This window comes from Phalaenopsis equestris, unplaced genomic scaffold, assembly GCF_001263595.1.
Source record: "Phalaenopsis equestris unplaced genomic scaffold, ASM126359v1 Scaffold233703, whole genome shotgun sequence".
NCBI classification, from domain to species: Eukaryota; Viridiplantae; Streptophyta; class Magnoliopsida; order Asparagales; family Orchidaceae; genus Phalaenopsis; species Phalaenopsis equestris.
In genome coordinates this window covers 158844-180328 of record NW_018251642.1, presented here as the reverse complement: position 1 = coordinate 180328, position 21485 = coordinate 158844, and the positions used below count along the sequence as shown (strand labels likewise).

The following is a 21485-nucleotide window of genomic DNA, read 5'->3' as shown; positions in this document are numbered from 1 at the left end:
AAAAAAATGCTTTTTTATAAAGTGTTATTTCATAAAAAATAAGTGTTAAAATCTAAAGAAAGTTGAGCATGTTACAAGACATATCACATATCACCAAAAAAATGTCATCCAAAAAATCCTCAGAACCATATTGCCGAAAAGAAGAGAGGAACTTGGTTGCTTTCATTAGAATTTCACATGTGACACCAACCAACAACGACTGACAGACCATCCAGAAGAACTCTTAAGGTCAAACATCTCATTATTGATCTCTTAAACACACCAAAAGAAAAACAAGTGAAACACAAATGGGAAAAAAAATACACTTACAAATACCGCAAAATGTTCAAACAATCAATATAAAATGTGAAGTCCTAATAATTTTGAATAAAAGAAATAAAGTACAACTAGTATTAAATACAGAAGAAATACTCCAATCACCCTCTTATTATCAAATTCGTAATTTGTTTCATCAACACTATCATCTCCTAAGCACCTTCCCCATCTTTAGTATAAGTGGTGTAAGCATCATTCTCAAGCTTATCATAGGCAAATACATGCTCATGATCCTTGTTCGCCCTACAGAAGTTGATGTTGTTGCAAGAAGGATGTCGTTGAATGTAATTGTGGAGAGTCATCGTGATAATCACAATCTGCACACCACCACACAACCACACAACCCGAGGCACACACACATCACAATCCAGAGCACCAAACAACAACACAATCCAGACCCAACACACACACGCACTAGATAGAAGCAACCTAGCTACATATTCATACACAACCAACAACCACCACACCACCCCAACTTACAACCACTATAACCCATAACCCACAACGCAAATTATAGGAAATATGCTATGAATTCACAGAGACACCAGAGGCACAGACACCAACCCAAAGCCACACCCACCATCACCCCAACCACAGCCAACGTCCCAAATAATAACCACCACAACACTCAAGAACCCACAACCACATCCAACACCCCAACCATAACCAACACCCACTTACAACAGTCGCAACCACAATCACATAACCACAGCCAGCATCCCAAACAACAATCACCACGAAAACCATGGAACCCATGTCCACATCAAAGCACAGCCAGTACCCCAACCACAGCTAGTACCCCAACCACAGCCAACATCCCAAATACCAGCCATCAACAAACTCGTAGAACCCATAGCCACATCACGACATAGCCAGCACCCCAACCACAGCCAGCGCCCCCTTACAACAGTCACCGCCACAACCACATAACCAAATCCAGCATCCCAAACAACAGCCTCCACCAAAACCATAAAACCACAAACACATCATAGCACAGCCAGCATCCCAACTGCAACCAAGAACCCAAACAACAACTATCACACCAATCAAAGAACCACACAACCCACTCGAAAACCAGTCAAAAATGAAATCGCCCTAATTGAAAATCAATCGAAAAAATAATAAAAAAATCAGCAAAAATAAACCAATCATTTGAAAACCAAAAGGAGAACATCCAATCCAAAAAATCATAATGCCAAAGAGAAGTTTGAAGAGAATACCAGATGCCGAAAGAAAGGAAAGAATCCAACCAAACACGAGACACCGATCACGGACCGGACAGAAGGAGGCGACCTGGGAGTGAGAAGCTCAGGGCGACAATGAGGAGGGAGAGGCTCAATCGCAGCAAGGGGGATGGAGAGGCTCGGCCGCGAGAAGGGGGAGGGAGAAGTGTCGCAAGGGGATAGGGTAGTAATCGGAGCTGCCCGCAACACTTGCTGTATAAAAGGAAATGCAGGCCGCGATTTTGAACTCATGGCCGCATTCCACTGAACTTCACGACGTGTTGCGAAAAAACATCAAAACGAAATAAAAAAAAAATGCATTGTGGTTTGGGGCTGTGTTCAACGAAATAAGAGGCCCCAGAGAGGGCCTTAGAAGTATTTTATAAATCCAAATTCATGAAATCTATTGGGCATGGCAAATGTTAGATTTTATTATATTTTAATGAATTATTTAGCCAGATGTTTCAAGATTTAAGGTATGCAGGCAAGAGATATCATTAAATATAATAACTCTTGTAAATGATGAGATTATAAAAAAAACACATTTTTTATGCATAAATAAAGTGACATATATATAAAAAATAAGTTTAGGTATTTGATATATAAATACATAAGAATTGAGTGGTACCTGAGTAGGTCTCCCTAATTTATAAAGCTAATTAATTTGAATGAAATGTACATAATTCCATCAACCATGCATCACTACAAAATGGGCTCTTCTTGCAACTTGCAAGCCAACAGCAACGACCTTCTTTTGGCCGAAGACGACAGTCATAAGGCGAGGCAATACAACCACGGCGAGTCTTTGAGAGTGGATTAGAAGCGGCTGGCCGGATAGATCATATGAAAAGGGTGGCTACCAGAGGACAGAGACAGCAGGGGAGAGCAAGGCGCCTTGGCGGCTATGATGGCACGGGCAGTGGCGGGGAACAGGAGTCATAGATGAGGGCTGCAATGTTTGGACGAAGGTTCCTTTGCAGCTGCCCGCAGCTTTTCCAGCGAGCTCCGAGGGCTGAATACAGGAGATTAGTAACGGAGGGAAGGAGATTAATGGCGGAGAAGGAGACGAACGTTACGGGGGGCGCCGGCGTGACCTAGGGTAGAGACGGAGCGCTCCTTCCGACATTTCGTTGATTTCTACCGGTTCTACCGTAAAAAACCAAGTTTGGGTGCTTTATATGTAAATTCAAGTTTATTACGAATATCCAGCAAATAAAATAAAGTGTCGTATACCGATTGAATTTATTATAAAATCAGTGCAGTGTATAAATAATCAATCAAAATTTATATTACACTTTTCTCAATGTAACTGCATTTGGTATAAATAAATATTTTCATCCATAAGTAAGGTGGCACTTTTATAAATTTCAGTTTAGGAAATGCATAGGAATTAAGTGATATGCATGTAAATCTTCCTAAAATTAAACATATGATAATGGCTAATCAAATGACGTTCATTATTAATATAAACCACATTCTACAGTGCAAGCAAACTTTAGGCTCATAAATACTGTTAATTATCTCCGATCGGACAAACCAGATGCAAAATCAGTACAAAGATAACTGAACAAATACTCCTTAAGGTTTTCTGTGCGAAGCCGGATGTGGAAGATAAACTCCTGAAAGCCAGGTAATTCAGTCTCACTTGGTGGATACAGCATTTGGCTCTGCAGCTATTTTTCCTTCTGCTACTGCTACTTCTGGAACTTGTGTTACTTCTTTTTGGCTTGATTTAGCATCACTAACGCTGGATGCTTCTTCTGATGTTATTTTCTTATCAGCTTTCTTCACTTCAGAATCGCCATCTTCTTTCATCTGAGGCGGAGGGGTATGCTTAAGCTTCACCAGCAACTGACGCATCCTGGATAGATCGGTAGGCTTTCCAGGTTTTGGCCCCGGAACCACCGTAATAGATGTTTTCTTCTCCTGCTCTTTCTTCCCTCTCGTCTTAATAGTCGGCACTTCATTGGGGATGATTTCTGTTATAGCTTTCCAGTAGTGCTTATCAGCATTAGCATGAAAATTCTCTTGGTTTGTTAAGAATTGAAAGCACCTTCTCTTTTTCCCTGTTGTTAGCCTTGTTGATGTCGGCATCAAGTCGGCGCTTCTCATAGAAGGCTAGTTTGAATTCGTATGCCTCTGCGATGATCTGATTCCGGATCTCCTCTTCTTTTCTTTCCTTCTCCTCAAGATGAATTGCGTTCTGCCTGTGTGCAGGATTAACAGGTAAAAAGTGCTATGTGGAATATATTTTTAACACCGGAGATCTGGAATAAGTTTATATTAAATAGATATGATATGAAGATTAATACGTGAAAAACAGTTTTAGCATCCAAGAAACATAACAAGCAACTACAATAACAACAACAAAACCTTTAGCCTACTAAGTGGGGTCGGCTACATGAATCCTTTTTCTCCATTGCGTCCTATTTAGTGTCATATTTTCATTTAACTCTAATAATTTAAGATAATTTCTTTATAAAATCTGCCCAAGTCTTCGTGGGTTTACCTCGTCCTTTCTTAAGATAAGTCGAATCTAGAACATCTACTCTTCTAATCGGATCATCAGATGGTTGACACTTAATGTGACCAAATCATCTAAGACGACTCTCCCTAATTTTTTCTGTCACTAGAGGTACTCCAACCCTATCTAGGATATATTCATTTCGTATTTTGTCTCTTAAGTGTAAAGCCACTCATCCACCTAATCATTCACATCTCCGCAACACTTAACTTAGTTTTATGCTTCTCTTTTAAAGGCCGGCATTCGCCGCCATAGAACATTATGGGTTTTACCACGATTTTATAAAATTTTTCTTTTAGTCTAAGCAATACTTTTCTATCACACAATAGGTCTGAAGCATTCCTCCACTTCAACCAACCAAATTGAGTTCTACTAATAACATTCCCATCAATATCACCATCACTTTGAACAATAGACCCGAGGTATCTAAAGCGTTCACACCTTTTAATAGTTTGATCACCCATAGCTACAATTCAAACAACTACAGAACATAAATTTTGAAACCAAAGACTTCGCTAGTAAAACATGTATTTTATGATGTAATTGTGAAATACTAAAATAGATGGCAAATATAGTCAACATACAAGGTAATAGAATAAAAATGGCTAAACTTTGGGTCAAATTACTCTTATCAAAATTTTGGTTAGAAAGGATATCATGTTAAGGAAGTTGAAGCCTGGTGCTCTACTCTGTTTGGGCAGGTCTTGCAGTTATAGAATGTATTTAACATATTTAAATACTTTTCTTTTCTAGGGTTTACAAATTGAGGAAAGGAGCTTTAATTCCTTCCTTTAATAATTCATTTTCCAGAAATTAATCTCCCGTCATTGCTTCTGGATTCGCTAATCAGAGATCTTAGCTTCCTTATGTGGGCCGAAGAAAAGAAAAGAGGTATTAACACTTCTAGTATATAGCAGGTAGCCAAAAAGCTTGTTAATTTCCTTCTTACGTTTTTGGCTTACGGGTGAGGAAGAAAGAAAATTGCAACTTTGTTATATCCCGTTTCTTCTTCTTCTTCTCGTGTAGCTCTTGATTAGAGGGGGAGAGAGAGGTGAGGCGAGAGAGAGAGAGGTAGAGTCCAATATAGTTTTCTTGTAATCGTCGAGGCGATCGACAGGTGCAATCCTCAAAATAATAAAATTCTCTGCAGCTTTGTGGACGTAGGTAATTTATCAAACCATGTAAATCTTTGTATTTCCATATTTTTTGTTTTGTAAATTTCTCATTCCAATTTTTTGTTTTATTGTCATCATTTTTTTCATAATAATTGGTATCAGAGAAATTTGATGGCACAGATTTTGGTTACTGGAGGATGTAGATAGAGGACTACCTCTATAAGAAGAAACTTCATCTTTCATTACTAAGAAAACAAGAAGAGAAGATGGATGAAGTTGATTGGATATTGTTGGTTCGTCAGGTTTTAGGTTTTGTTCGATTAACCCTGTCAAGATCCATTGCCCACAACGTCATCAAGGAAAGGACTATTACAAATCTCATGGCAGTTTTATCAGGTATGTATGAAAAATCATCTGCAAATAACAAGTTGTTTATGATGCAAAAGTTATTCAATTTGAAGATGGTGAATGGTACATCTGTTGCACAACATCTGAATGACTTTAATATTATGCAAATCAATTATCGTCTGTGGAAGTTGAATTTGATGATGAAATATGTGAACTGATATTGTTGGCTTCATTACAAAATAGCTGAGAAGCCATAAGAATGGTCGTTAGCAATTATATGATGAGATACGTGCACTGATATTGTTGGCTTCATTGCAAAATAGCTGAGAAGCCATGAGGATGGTCATTAGCAATTATGCAGGAAAATTTAATATGAAATATGATGATATTTGTGATTTGATTTTGGTTGAGGAGGTATGCAGGAGAGATTCTGATGAGACCTCGGGTTCGAGTTCAACACTGAATGTTGATTCTAGAGGGAGATCACAGAGTAGAGGCTCAAACAGAGGAAGATCAAAATCAAAACATGGAGGCAAGAGCAAATCAAAGTCTATTAAGCAAGCAACTTGCTGGAATTGTGGCAAAGCTGGACACAAAAATTCAAAGAGGACAGGGAACGTCAGTGCTAATGTTGTAATTGAAGGAGTGCAGGATGGACTATTGCTGACAGTTCAAAGTTCTATTGATGACTGGATACTGGATTCAGGGGCTTTCTTCCATACATCTTCTCATCGGGAGTTGATGCGGAATTATGTTATATGTGACTTTGGGAAGGTATATCTGGTAGATGGAGAGCCTTTGAATGTGGTGGGGATGAGAGACGTTAACATAGCACTCTTTAACAAGAGCAAATGGACTTTGAAAAAGGTCAGATACATTCTTGAGTTGAAGAAAAATCTCATTTTTCTTGGGCAGCTCGATGAGGGTGGTCATTCAGTAGTGTTCTCAGATAGTACCTGTAAGATTACCAAATGAGCCTTAGTACTGGCTCAGGAAAGAAAACTGACATGCTATATATGACTACAAGTTTACTCAACACTGTTGTTACTACAGTTGCAGAGAGCACGACAGGTTTGTGACATTGCAAGCTTAGACACATGAGTCGGAGGGGTTTGAAAGAAATTCAGTCCAGAGGCAAGCTACCAGAGCCGAAGTCAATTGATCTCAGCATGTGTGAGAGTTGCATTATGAGGAAGCAGAAGAATGTCAGTTTCCTAAAAAGTGGCAGGACGTCAAATGCAGGAAAACTGGATTGTACACATAGATGTGTGGGGACCTTCTCCAGCAACATCACTTGGAGGCTCTTGTTACTATGCTACATTCATTGATGACCACAGTAGAAAGGTAAGGTTTGATAATCTACCAGAGGCCACAATACAGAGAAGTGCTAGAAGTGACGAGGAGAGTGGGTCCGGGGCACCCATTCATATTGTTTTGCGTCAGCTTCAGAGCCATCCACCCCAACAGCTACAGTTCGCCGGTCAATCAGGAATAAACGTTTCCCTCAGCGTTACTCACTGAAATTAAACTACTTTCTACTGACAGATGGTGAAAAAACATAGAGTTATGAAGAAATTTTGCACTGTGAAAATTTGAGCAAGTGGGAGATGGTCATGAATGAGGAGATGGATTTCCTGTTAGGGAATCAGACTTGAGAGCTGACAGAACTTCTACCAGTGAAGAAGACATTGCACAACAAGTGAGTGTATCGGGTGAAGACTAAGCATGTTGATAGTAAGAGGTGCAAGATTACACTTATTGAAAAGGGTTTTCAGCAAAGACAGGATATTGCCCATACAATGGGAGCTGTAAGCAGAAACATAAGTAACCCAGGAAAGAGCTTAGAGTTACAAAGTTATTTTGATGTTGATATGTTGACTAAGAGTGTTACTCTTGAGAAATTGAGGTTGTACTCAACTTCAGTTGGTCTTCTAACTTGAAGACAGGGGATTTGAGTTGCAGAGGTGGAAGATATCATGTTTGAAGAAAAAACGATGCAGCCAGTGGATGGTGTAGCTAGTGGATGTTGCAGCTAGTGTTCTAATCTCCAAGCGGGAGAATTGTTAAGGAATGTGGAGCCCGGGTCTCTACTCCGTTTGGGCAGGTCTTGCATTTATAGAAGGTATTTAATATATTTAAATACATTTTTTTTCTTGGCTTCACAGATTAAGGAAAGGAGTCTTAATTCCTTCCTTTAATAATACCTTTCCCCGAAATTAATCTCTCACCATTGCTTCTGGATTCGCGAATCAGAGATCTTAGCTTCCTTATGTGGGTCGAAGAAAGGAAAAGAGGTTTTAATGCTTCTAGTATATAGCAGGTAGCCAAAAAACTTTGCTAATTACCTTCTTATGTTTTTGGCTTACGTGTGAGAAAGAAATAAATTGCAAGTTTGTTATTTCCCGTTTCCTCTTCTTCTTCTCGTGTAGCTCTTGGTTAGAGAGGGAGAGAGGGAAGGTGAGGAGAGACAAAGAGGTAGAGTCCAATACAGTTTTTTTTGTAATCGTCGAGACGGTCGACGTGTAATCCTCAAAGTATAAAATTCTCTGCAGTTCCGTAGACGTAGGTAATTTGTCAAACCGCGTAAATCTGTGTGTTTTTGTATTTTATTTTTTATGAATTTTTCATTCCAATTTTTAACTTTATTGCCGTCGTTTTTTTCACAACATATCAAAGCCTTGGAACGGCTTTAAGGTGAGTGTAATACATATATAATTAATATTACACTTATCTTAAATTGGATTTAAGGGCTTTGAAACTACCCTGGCCACTTCCTTGTTAGGGGTTAGGATATTCTTAAATAAATATTTTGTGTAAAAATGAATCATGAGGCATGCCTTAAATAAAATTCAATGATAAATTACATTAGTTTGATAAACAGCTTCCTTTTATTATTTCTAATGAGACAAATGCAGCTCTCATCGAAATAAATTCAATGGTAAAATACAACGATACTTCGCTTCTAAAGAGAACAGCATAGTGCGCGGTTGTCGGAGAGACAGCTCCACTAGATGGAAAGATAATAAAGGTGCTGCGGGAAGTTCATTGTATTTTGCAGAGCACTTTAGATTTTTCATTACATATGATAAAAATTATGATGAATTTGATAATTTCAATACTAAGAGAATATTGAAGAGAACCAAAATCATTTCTTTGAAATTGTTGAAGCCAATAAGCTTCATTTCTGGCAATAAAGTCATAACTATCTCTAGTAATGATATGAATAGACATGTGGAAAAGCATTGCCAACTGTTAAAATGACAAGTAAATAGAGCATAATTGCCTCATTTGCAAAGGTTTGGCAGCCCTTCCAATTAATAATTGGGGTTTCACAATAGATATCTATCATATGTCATTTTATCCTTAATATTTTAGTATTCGAGTCATTGAGAAGATCTACATATCTGACAAAAAATTAGGACTAATTTTGTTGGATATAAATTTGTTTGTACTGATATTAGGACCCTATTTGTATGACTCCAATGTGCGAGAAGAGCGAAAAAGAAAATGGAGAAAAAGAGATGAATGGAGCACTAGTGTCTCGAAAATACGCTATAATAAATTTAAGTACCAAGTTTCTCTCCTAAAGTGGGCTCCGGACTATGCACCTATAAGATTTAGGTACTATAAAAGTGGCTACACCAAGACCCTAATATATAAAGGTTCATAATTGAAATCTTACGATCACGTGGACAGCAAATAGAAAATATTATGAGCGTTCGTGAATAGCTTTTTAGTCAAGTAGAAAAAAATCATCACTTTATGAGTCACGTTATTCATCTCATAACAAAATTATGATCACACGAGTTTAAGCTTTAGAAATAATCTGTGAGCACGCAGATTATATCTTTAGAAGAAACTATTGAGCATGCGGATTGAAGGTTTTGATTGTTAGATGAATTTTATAATAGCCTTTAAATTGCAATCTATGTGTTATTGTTTTATTGGCTCTTTCTTAACTATTCTCTTTAAAGAGATCTTGCTAAAACTATATAAACCCCTCTTCTGTTTTGTGTAAAATAAAATTCTCCACTTGTAATCTCTTATTTGATAGAGTTAAGTATCATTCTCTGGCCGTAGATTTTTCCATCTTGAGTTTTTCACGTAAAATTTGTATGTTCTTTCTTTTATTTAATTATTTATTGCATCAATTTAGTATCAATTTATAATAAGTGGTGTCAGAGTTAAGTTTTGATTTCGACGATGCAATAATAAAGTACGAAATCCCTCTTAGATCACAATAACAGATGTTCTTTTTTGCAAGTTATGATGTGAGCTGTCTTAACACGGATGGATCTAGATGATGCACTGCTTGCTCATAGTGGACGTTAGAGGAGAAGCAACATAAAGAGCGAGAGGCTCTCTCTGAAGTTCATCTTCATTTATCAAATCGTATTCTATAGAATGTTTTGAAGGAGAAGACCGTTTTTGTGTTGTTGCTCAAATTAGAGCAATTGTGAATAAAAGAAGTCTTACCAATAAGTTGTACTTAAAGTAGAGTTTACACTCTAGTAGAAAGATGCATCAGTTATATATATCCTAAATGTCTTTAAGGAAATTATCACAAATTTGGAAGTCAAGAAAAGTTAATTCTGCCAAAGAAGATTTAACATTAATCTTGTTGTGCTCACTGTCATTATCATATACAACATTTAGAGATACCATCTTGTATGGGCGAGAAACAATTACTCTAGACAAAATATATATTACTTCATTTTCTAAGGAGAAGATGAAGCAGCTCGCGGATAAACCTTTTGCTCAAGAAGGCCTTGTTATTTGAGGAAGAACTCAAGAGAGGAGTTTTAGTGTTGATATAAAGAGTTGATCAAAATCTATAAATAATGATAAGAACTGTAATTACTGTAATAAAAAAGGGGCATCAAATTTGAATAAAAAATAACATTAAATCAAAAAGAAAAACCATCAAATTATTCTGATGAAGTAATATTGTTGAAGCAGTTATTAATGATAGTGAACTCCTGATTGTTTTTAATAGAGAACCTTGTGATGTTCGGGTTCTTGAATCAACCTGCACGTTTTATATGTGTCCTAACAGAGATTGGTTTTCATTATATGAAACAGTGTCAAAGGGTACAATGTTAATATGTAATGGGGCTCTTTATAAGATAATCGACGCCAAAACTATTAGAATCAAAATGTTTAACGGAGTCATCAGAAGACTTGAAGATGTGAGACATGTCTCAAATCTTAAAAAAATCTAATTTGTTTAAGTACTCTTGATGTTAAGTGGAATAAGTACTTTGGTTAAGGTGGAGTTTTGAAGGTTGAAAAAGGTTCTCTTATTATGATTAAGGGACAGAAGAAGGCTGCTAGACTATATGTCTTGTAAGGCTTCACAATGGTAGGTAATTCGATAGCTATTGCTTTTTCTAATTCAGAAGATAAAGCAACCAGACTTTGCCATATGCGCCTTGGGATTATGGGTGAGAATGGGATAGCTAAATTGGGATGAAGGGGGCCTAAATGGTTAGAATATTAACAAGTTAAAGTTTTGTGAAGAATAAGTGTTTTGGAAATAGAAGAGAGTTAGGTTCAATACTAGTATTTACAATATCAAGGAAATTTTAAACTACATAGATTATAATCTCTATGGACCATCTATAGTACCATTTGAAGGTGGTGTCAAATATATGTTGATGTTCATTGTTGATTTCTCTAAAAAATTTTGGGGGTTCTTTTTCAAGCAGAAGAATAATATTTTTGCCATATTTGAGGAATGAAAGATCATGATCGGGAAACAAGCTTGAAAGTTGATCAAACATCTTTGCATTGATAATAGGTTGAAGTTATGTTCAAGAAAACTATGAGAGACTTCACAGTCCAACACACACCTTAGTAAAATGGTGTGACAGAGCGATTTAACATTACTATAATGTAGAAGCTATGTTGCTTACTCTCAAATGCCAAGCTATCTAACCCTTTCTAGGCTCAAAATACTTATATAGTTTGTTACTTGGTGTATCGCTTTCTTTCCATTACTATTGATATGAAACCCCATTGGAAATTTGGTAAGCAAACCTATAGATTACTCAAATTTAAGAATTTTTTATTGTACAAAGTATGTTCATACTAATAATGGTAAATTAGAGCCTAGATCTATAAAGTGTATGTTTCTTGGTTATAAAACAATAGCTAAAGACTATAAGTTACGGTGCTGAGAAACCAATAAAGTGATCATTAAAAGAGATGTTGTATTTAATAAGTTTGTCATGTTACTATAACATCTATTACATAATCTAAAGATGTTGATCAAAAGAAAATGTGTAATATATAAATAGAGCTTCAAATTGATACATATACTTCCTTGAGTATAAGTTTTGAGTTGCGTACAAATGCTCATGATGATATTACTTTCCCACCATCACAACAAGAACTATCACAATATTCTATTGCCAAGAATAGAACATGAAGAGAAATTAAGCCACCTCAAAGGTATGGTATGACTAATTTGGTTGATTATGCTTTATATGTAATTGAATGTATCAAAGGTGGTGAAAAACCTTCTAGCTTAAAGAAGTTATGAATTCATTTGACTCTATAAGTGGATGATTGTTATACAAGAGGAGATTGAATCCATATATAAAAATAGAACTTGAAATTTGGCCAAAGTACCTCAAGGTAAGAAAGTTGGTCATTATAAATGAGTGTTTAAAAAGGAAGGTACACTAGGAGTTGGAGATGTCCGATGTAAGGCTAGACTTCTTGCAAAAGGATTCAGACAAATTTCAGGTGTAGACTTTACATGTGTTTTCTCTCTGGTAGTCAGACAGAATTCAATTCAAGCTTTATCTAGTATTGTGACTAAGCATGATCTTGAGCTTGAGCAGTTAGATGTAAGGGCTAAAATTTTTAATGGAAGCTTGTTGTGGACATTTATATGCAGCAACAAGAGGGTTTCTTGGTTACAGGAAAAGAAGACCATATTTATTTGTTAAAGAAATCTCTTTAAGTTATGAAATCATTTCCTTTGCGGTGTTATAAAAAAATTGGCTCATTCATGACTACTCATGAGTTTAAGAGAAATAATTATGATAGTCATGTTTACTTCAAAAAAATAATAAAGAATTATTTATTTACTTACTCTTATATGCCAATGATATATTAATAACTATTAAGGATAAATAAGATATCTAGATGTTAACAGCTTAACTTTGCAGTGCATTTGAGATGAAAGATTTTAGACCTACAAAGAAAATATTTGACATGAAAATTCACATTGATGGAAATGCAGGTAATTTATTTTTAAGTCAAAAATGGTATATTGAGAAAATTTTATATATATTAAAGATGCGTAATGCCAAGACTATTAGTACTCCATCAAATGTGCATTTCAGACTTGCATCAGCTCTGTGTTCATAATCCGATGATGAAATTGAATATATATCTCGAGTTCCATATTTCTAGTCGGATCTCCCATGTATGCTATTGTATGTGCTTGTCCAAATTTATCATATGCTGTCAGAGTAGTTGATAGATATATGAGCATGTAATCATATGGAATAAACTATGCTTGTTTGCAGTTCAAGAGGACTACAAATAGAGTTATTGGTTATTTTAATTCATATTTTACTAGAGATCTTGATAGAAGGAGATCTTTTACAGGATAAGAGTTGTTGGCTATGTTAATTCATATTTTACTAGAGATATTGATAGAAAGAGATCACTTACAGGATAAGTGTTTACTATTGGTGACTGTGCGATTAGCTAGAAGAGTATTGTATAGAGAATAATGACACTATCTACAACTACAGCTGCTTACATGACAATTATTGAAGCTTGCAAAGAAGCACTTTTGTTAAAAGAACTATTTGAAGAGTCTAGTAAAAATTTGATGATCACCATATTGATGTGTGATAATCAGAGTGTCATTCATCTTAGCAAAGATTAGACGTTTCCTGAGAGAATTAAGTACATTAATATTCCTTACCACGTTGTTCATGAAGTTAATGCTTGTGGTGATATTGCTGTGAGCAAGATTAGTACCCTGATAACCTGGCAGATATAATGACTAAGGAACTCCAAATAGCCACATTTAAGCATCACTTAGATTTGGTATTCATTTCTATTCATTAGAGCGTTATGGAAGAGGTGGAGAAATTTTTATACTATATTCTTTGAAAATTCAGTTAAGGTTGTGATTGCTAATGTAACCCAAATTTTGTGGACTTCCCAAATATAGCCCGCCTCCTTCAGCTTTTGGACTTTTGCCGCAATTGGTTTGGTTAGGACTCTCACAGTTGATTGAAGCTTTTGTTGCACCGATCGAGAGAAAGGCCTGATGTTGAGCCGATGATAGGCAACATCGAATGAGACTCTGGGAATCTCCGCGACTATCCAAATGAACACGCTCGATGTTGGCAAAGGGTCTTAATCAACACATCCATGTGCCTTTCATAAGACTTTCACGAATTAGAAAAATCATACCTTGTTCTCCCTTATCAATTGTAGGCACTCAAAGGGTGGTCATACTAGTCTCGTGACTTCCTTCCCTCTGTATCTGAATGTTGAGCGGTCCTTGGTCGTGCTGGTGACCTCTCATGTAACAGCTTATTGATTGTTCCAGGTTTCTCCGAACTGTGATTATCTCTCCTCTCTGAGCAATTTCACAACCATGCGGTAGGTTGAAGCCACGACTTGGTAGCTATTTATTAGTGGTCAGCCAAAGATCGCATTGTTGGTCGGTGAGGATTCCACCAAGATAAAGTTCTTCGTGCTGGTGAATTATTTTTTTTGATCTCGCCATGAGACAACATTGTGATCATGCCCAGGGCTTCCTCTACCCAGAGAAGCTGAATAAACGACTGATGTTGCCGAACAATCAATTTTGAGTCCCATTTTGTTTAACACCATTTTAAACAAAATATTAATCGAATTACCAATGAAGAACAAGGTGCTACCCACCTAGTAGTTGTTTATGAGTGTTTTAATGATGATCACCTCGTTATACAAGTTCCCTTTAAGGGTAGATCTGCATCCATGAAAAAAATTGGGGGGTGAGTACGAGTGTAAGAGATGATGAAACATACCTTCCCCGACCTATCTAGACCTGTCTTCTTAAGTTAGATGATTGGGGTAACCCTCCGCCTCCACAAAAGATAGCTGAGATAATTCCAACTACGTGGATTTCATTCAACCGCACTTATCTATCTATGGGCTACTCTTTTGAGGCCTTCCCTTGTCGCTATGTGTGTGCTCCAATGGTGACACACTCCTTCAACTTTTCGACTTTGATGAGCTCGTCCAACAAATTTCAGAGATGAAAAAACTCCTCTATATCATGTTTGTGGTCCCAATGATAGGTGCAATACTTGTTTAGATTGCGCAATGCTGGTACAGTTTTTAGTGGAGAAATTTTTTGATGCAGTTCTTGTTTTGAATGGTCTGGACTAGCTCAGACATTGACATGTTCAGGGGTGTCAATATTTTCATCTCTTGACACACATGTGGTCGCTCATAATATCGATCCTACTACTGATCAGAATGGTATCATTGACCCTTGCTGCCTCGGTCACCCCCTTGGTTATCCTAAGCTCAAGGATTATTAGTCTGTCAGTTGTCAGGGGCTTGATCGTCCTTTGGCCTTTTATCGTCATCTCAGCCCTTTCGCTTCTGTGATCGTTGGTTGGATGTCCCCAATTTAATTTCTAAGAACTCTATAAGGACTTTCTCAACAGCGATGTGGTCATTTGTTAATTTTGAACCTCTGAAAAGGTCCTTGGCTTGAGTAGGTTCAGGTCATACCTGAATCGCTTGTTGCAGATCCCCTATTTTAGAGCGGTCCAGGAGATGAGGGGCTTCAAATTCCTTACCTCCAGCATTTTCTTCTAAAAACAAGTGATGTACACTCACAGGCTTTCGTTTTCCCCCTGCTTGATCTGAAGCAGGGTCTTTATGTCCTTCCTAAGTTTTTTGCACATTAGTAGAGTGTGTCAAGAAGAGCTTCCGAAATTTAAAAAAGGCCGGGATGATTCCATCTGACAGGCTTTTAATCCACCGGAGCAGGGCTTCTTTCATCTTGGTCAGGAATAACCGACACTTTATGACGTCATTGATATGCAAAACTCTGACCGTTGACTCAAAAGAAGCTAGATGGTCAGCCAGGTCATTCTTTCCTTTATAACGATCAAAGTGAGAAATCCTGAATCTCGTTAGGGGTATGGTTTCCAGGATTCTTTGGGAGAAGTCGTTGCCCATAGCCAACCGAGCAAACATTTCCACTCAATCCTCCAGATGTTGAATTGTCTGCATAGATGTGGCGTTGTTTGCTGGTTGGGAATCCCCTGACCTTTTGGTTGGTCGATCACCAAGCCAACCGTGGGGCGCTGGCGTATTGTCAAGGGGATCCATTTGAGGGTGGGTTCCCCGAGACTTTTCCTCCATTAGTGATGGTTGGGCGTTATGTTGGGACATGGTTGCGTGAAAAGCCATGAACTAGTCCATTATTTGCACTTTCAATGCCTAGACCTCTTTCTGTATATCTCGACGCATCGTCTTTCTATTGAATTCCATGGGTGCTATTTCTGTCTGCAAGGGTTCTCCTTCATAGTTGGTTGCACTTCTTATTTGGGCATGTCCACGCTTACCGCATCATCTTTCAAGATATTGAATCCAAAAATGTCTTTTGGAAATACATGTCTCGAGAGTTAGAGCCGGGAGAAGAATGAGGGAGAAGAAAGCATTTGGAAATTCTCAGTAGAGAGGCCGGGGAAATGTCCATTTATTTATTCTAGAACCTTCTATTTATAGGAGGTATTTTTGTACATTCATAGAAAGAAGAGCGATTATGAAAATTGCCCTCAAGTGCCGAAAGAAGAGAGCGCTAATGGAAATTGTCTTTAATCTAGTTAATGTCTTGATTTAATACTAAGTTTGCATTACAATTTCAATTGAATATGACGTTTATTAACTGGTCGACATATCTGGGTTCGATCAAGTGGGGTGATCAGTCGCATGATGATTGCCTTGCAAGATGTAAAGCTGGTCAGCAGGTTAGTGGTGATTGGACCTCCTTGTAGAAAATGAAGGTAGCTAGAATCGCGGGCATGGTCTGTTGACTGGATCTGCCGTCACTGCGTGCCAGTCAACTTGATCGAGCGATTGATCGTCAGCTAGCTGACGTAGACCACACTCATTAAGTTGGACACTTCGGTTGTTCGACCTTTATCTTTGGCCGCCTGATTTCATTGAGATTTGTGTTGACAGTTTTAGTCGATACATTATTCTAAATAAACAAAATTATCATGTCAACAGACGATTTTGCCACAACAGCATGAAAATTGCATGCTGACGTGACAATTTTTTCTTTTCCACGTCAGTGGGTAGAATCGTCTGTTGATGTGGCAATTTTGTAAAAATAATAGAGGATAATTATATATTACTATTATATTTAGAAAATTAATGCAAAGTATTCTTACTCTGTTGACTCTGTTGGTAGAGTGGGAAATTTTTAGCTTTATGGTCATGAGTTCGATCCCCATGGTAGGTATTTTTTAGATGCCTAATTTTTACTTGATAATTTTTTTGAATTATTTAATTTTAAAAATAAATTGAAATTATATAAAATTTATTAAATGTTGTAATCTCAATTTAAAAATTTCTTTTAATCAAATTAAAAAATCAATATTATAATATAAAATAAAATAAGTTTAGTTATAAGAAATTTTACATAGAAAGGCGCCACTATTAAGATTTTATTTAATTAAAGTCATAATAAAGCATATATGATCCTATATATAGAAGAAGTAGAGAGATTGATTTATTTTTTAAAATTTTCTTTTCAATTTTCATTTAAATTTGTTTTATATACTACAACAGTCTTAAGATTGATTTATTTTTTATGTAAATTTAAATTCATATAATTAAACTTAATTTATTTTATATTATAATGTTGATTTTTTTGTTTTAATTAAGACAATTTTAATTTGAGATTTAAATATTTAATAAACTTTATATAATTTTAATTTATTTGTTAAATTAAATAATTAAATAAAAATTATGCATCCAAAAAACACCTATCATGGGGATCAAACCCATGACCTTAAAGTTAAAAATCTTATACTCTATCGACTCAACTAAATAATTTGTGTTATTTTTCTAAATATAATAATAATAATAATAATAATAATATGTAATTATTCTCTATTTTTTATAAGATCGCCACCTTAGCAGACGATTATACCTGATGACATGATGAAGGAAAAATCACCACGCCAGCAAATGATTTTCATACTGACGTGGCAGAATCGCCTCTTAATCTGGCTATTTTGTTTATTTTGAATATTTGATTTTTTGGGTGTTTATTTAAAACAAAAAATTTATAAAAAAATATTATTTTTAAAATTTTGCCACTTATTACACCATTAGCCATTACATTAGAAGATTAAGAATTCTACTTTAAGAGTTCATGAAACTAAAAATTATTTCATACGGACAGCGTAACGAATGCAGAAATGCACCAATCTCTACCGTCCATTATTTAAGAAATAAAATTAAAAATGAGGCTCACCGAAATATATATTTATCCTGATAAACGGTGGAGATCAGACAGCGTATGCTTTGCATATGAAATAATTTTTCAAATGAAACAAAGCAGAAGGCAAAAATGAGAGCAAGATTCCAGGTGACAACCCTAGGAAAGAAATTACAGCAAACAACCATTCACGCAGAAGAAACCCTTCTTCCGTCAGCTCCTCAGGCTCAGAAACAATCGGACCATCAGACAAATAGACGCCAGCATCCTCCTCAAACCCATAAGCCCGCCCGTTCGATTCCACTACATGCGCAGCAGTGAGGAAGCCTTCATCGTGATCAGCGGAAATCTCTTCCCCGTTGCCGAATCTTCCACCCTGAATGTTATCGGCGAATCCATTTGATTCTTTTCCTTCTTCCTCGGGGCCGAAATTGGAGCAGGGCTCGTCTCCCATTTCACCAACGTTACTTAAGGTATCTAATGATGAAGACATCTCTTCTCCGGCGATCTCGTTATGCTTCCTCTGTACTTCTCCCTGTTCCTTTTTGAGGCAGATTTTGTTGGAGGTTGCTTCTGGTTAAGGAATTGTCTGTGCAGCGATTGTTGACATATGATGCCAGCGGTTGATCAACACCTGTCAACGAACTTGCGGAAAGGTCCAACTTTTGAAGGCCCAATTTGCCACATCACTGAAACAATGAATACAGAAATCAGCAAGTTTGAGTGCAACGATCAGTCGCATTCGTATAAAGTTTGGTTGTTGATTTAGGAGTGTTAAAAGTCAAAATTTTATTTTCTTTCCCAACATACTTTTAGAAGGGATATTTTTGTAAATAAAGTTATTAAATGGGTATTTATTCAAGAAAAAATTAAAAAGGGCCAGTAGTGGGAAAAAAATTTGGTACATAAGACGTACGCAGAGTTGCGTACGTCTGTAACCTGCAAACAGGTTACAGGGAGGATTTTAGGAGGTTATAACCGCGTTATTCCCCCTGTAACCTCCCTGTAACCTACTTGTACCTTCGAGTAAGTTTCGCGCTTCTGTTTTCATATATAGGTAGGTTACAGGGAGGTTACAGGGTGTATAACGCGGTTATAACCTCCTCAAATCCTTCCTGTAACCTGTTTGCAGGTTACAGACGTACGCAGCTCTGCATACGTCTTATGTACGCAATTTTTTTCTCAGTATAGTGGAGAGAATATTATGTGCAAAGTATGCATGCATGTGAACTATGTTGTATATTATTGTATTCCTGAGTACAATCATGAATACAATCATGTACAAAAGGTTTGTGAACTGCGCACCTAATATTTTCCTCACCCTCACCCCAATTGAATTTTGGATCAGGCCTACGTGGTCAGTCAGGCCAAATTTTTTTTTATTTAATTAATTTAATAACGGGACTCTATTGTTATAGTTATTTTTTATTTAATTAATTTAATAATTTGTTTTAAATAAAATGAAAAATATTATCAAGTAATTTTCAAAAGCTTTTATCAAATGCACAAAAGAATGAAGAAGCTGGAAGGTGCCTAACCGTTGAGAGCGTCTGTTGTCTTTTCAAAAGAACTGCATGATTTTGGACTGCCCCCTTCGCATGACCTAGAATGAAAAATAGGTTTGTGCTACTCTAAGGCTTCTCCATTCCTTCCTCGGGACACTGTCCCAGAACAGAAAGAAAAATACATATCAATTTCATTTTGTGAATTTTTAGCAATCTAAATTTTATTTTATAATCGTAAATTGAAGATTTAAATTTTAGAAAATGTTACAATAAAGTATTCTAATTTTTTTTTTATAATAAGTATACAAAATAAATTTTGATAAAATTTTGATTATTATGTTGTCTTCTTATGAATTTTCAATTGTTCAAAAATTTACCTAGTAAATTTTAAAAATATTTTATATTTGTTCATTTTTTAAATATAGAGTAATATAAATTTTATGTAAATATTTTGAGATAAGTTCTTTGTTTCTTTCGTCAGTTGATACAAAAAAAAAAATATTACAGTTAAAAAATATTTATAATTTTATTATTTATTTTGTATCAACTAATAAAAGAAAAAAAATTCTTCAAAAAGAATATTATGTTGCATATATTGAGGTTTTTTTTTTCTTTTATTAGGTGATATAAAATAAAATATTGCCATTGCCGAGTCACAAATCTCGGATCCGAAAAATAGAGGGTTGTGTTATGTAATCGACGGCCATGAGTCAACACGACACAAACTCGACTAAAAAAATCCAAATTAGTGTTGACCCAAATATTTTTTGAGTCAGATTCGATTCAGAGAATTCGAGATTATTTACATTAAGAAAATATAAATCTTACAATCATTTGGGTATGGTACATGCAAGGTTGGAAGACCAACTTGTAGATGCTCCTAAGCTCAAACATGTAAGAGATGCGAACAAACAATAATATTTACTTTAGTACACTTTGTAGCCGTTTTTCGCTCTTTATAGATGTGTTAGTACAATAACACCTCATGAGTGCATAGAAAATATTTCTATATTCTTTAATGCTTGTAGATATGATAAATGTATTTTAATGCCTGATATATGCATCATTAAGAACATCCAATCATAACAAGGACATATGTACAATCACATCGATGTAGCTCTAATTCTGTGAGCTTTATATACGAATCCCTATAAAATGTCCCGTGCAATCCTCAGTGGAACACAAGTAAGTGCACGTGCTTGTCTAATGGTAAATGTATAGGTGATAGTGGGATTAATTAGGTCATGATACAAAATTTTAAGAAATGGGTGTGATCCTGTTGTGCTGGAGCCCGTTCCGATCCCGCCTCCCGCCTTCCGATCGCTCCCACTCAATCGTAAAATCGCTCCCGCCTCCCTTGTTTCTCGAATTGGCGCCTTTGTCTGCTCCCGTGAGTGCGAAGCGAAGCTTCGCTTCATTTAGTCGCGAACAGTATGCGCCAACCACTCCCGCCTTCCTCTATTGTGAAGCGAAGCATCCCTTCGCTCCCTCCTCTTCGTGATGTAAGGCATCACAGTGGCTCTCCTTTAGTTTTGGGAAGTCTCGATTTTTGGTATTCATCTTCAGGTTTCCTTGGGATAGAGGAAGGAAAGTACAAAATTTTATTCCTTGTGGTGAAGGAAAAAGAAAAAAGAAGAAGAAGATTGTTCTTCTTTGGCTTCTTCTTGGTGGCTTGTGACAAAAGAGAAATTGGGTTTATTTCTCTTACAAGTTTGTCTTCTTTGGTGTATCTAAGTGTAGAATTTATTCGGTGTATCTCAGTGTAGAGAGAGAAGAACAGAGAGAGAAGATGAGAGAGCAACGAAATGAGAGATTTCTCTTGTAAGTCAGGACGATTGACTAACAACTGGTGTAAATTTCTCAATTAGTAAAATCTTCTGCAACTCCCTGGACGTAGGCAATTTGCCGAACCACGTAAATCTATGTGTTCTGTTGTATTACTATATATATATATCACAACAACTG

General features: G+C 36.3%; 1 protein-coding gene across 1 annotated transcript; it reads right to left on the bottom strand.

The window, feature by feature from the left end:
- Positions 1–2997: 2997 nt before the first annotated feature.
- Positions 2998–18508, bottom strand: LOC110038745 (clathrin light chain 1-like). Its single transcript, XM_020743637.1, is given in 4 exon segments — positions 2998–3587; positions 3589–3774; positions 15288–15446; positions 18191–18508. Coding segments are annotated over 4 exon segments (1071 nt in total). The 3' UTR covers positions 2998–3179.
- Positions 18509–21485: the final 2977 nt, after the last annotated feature.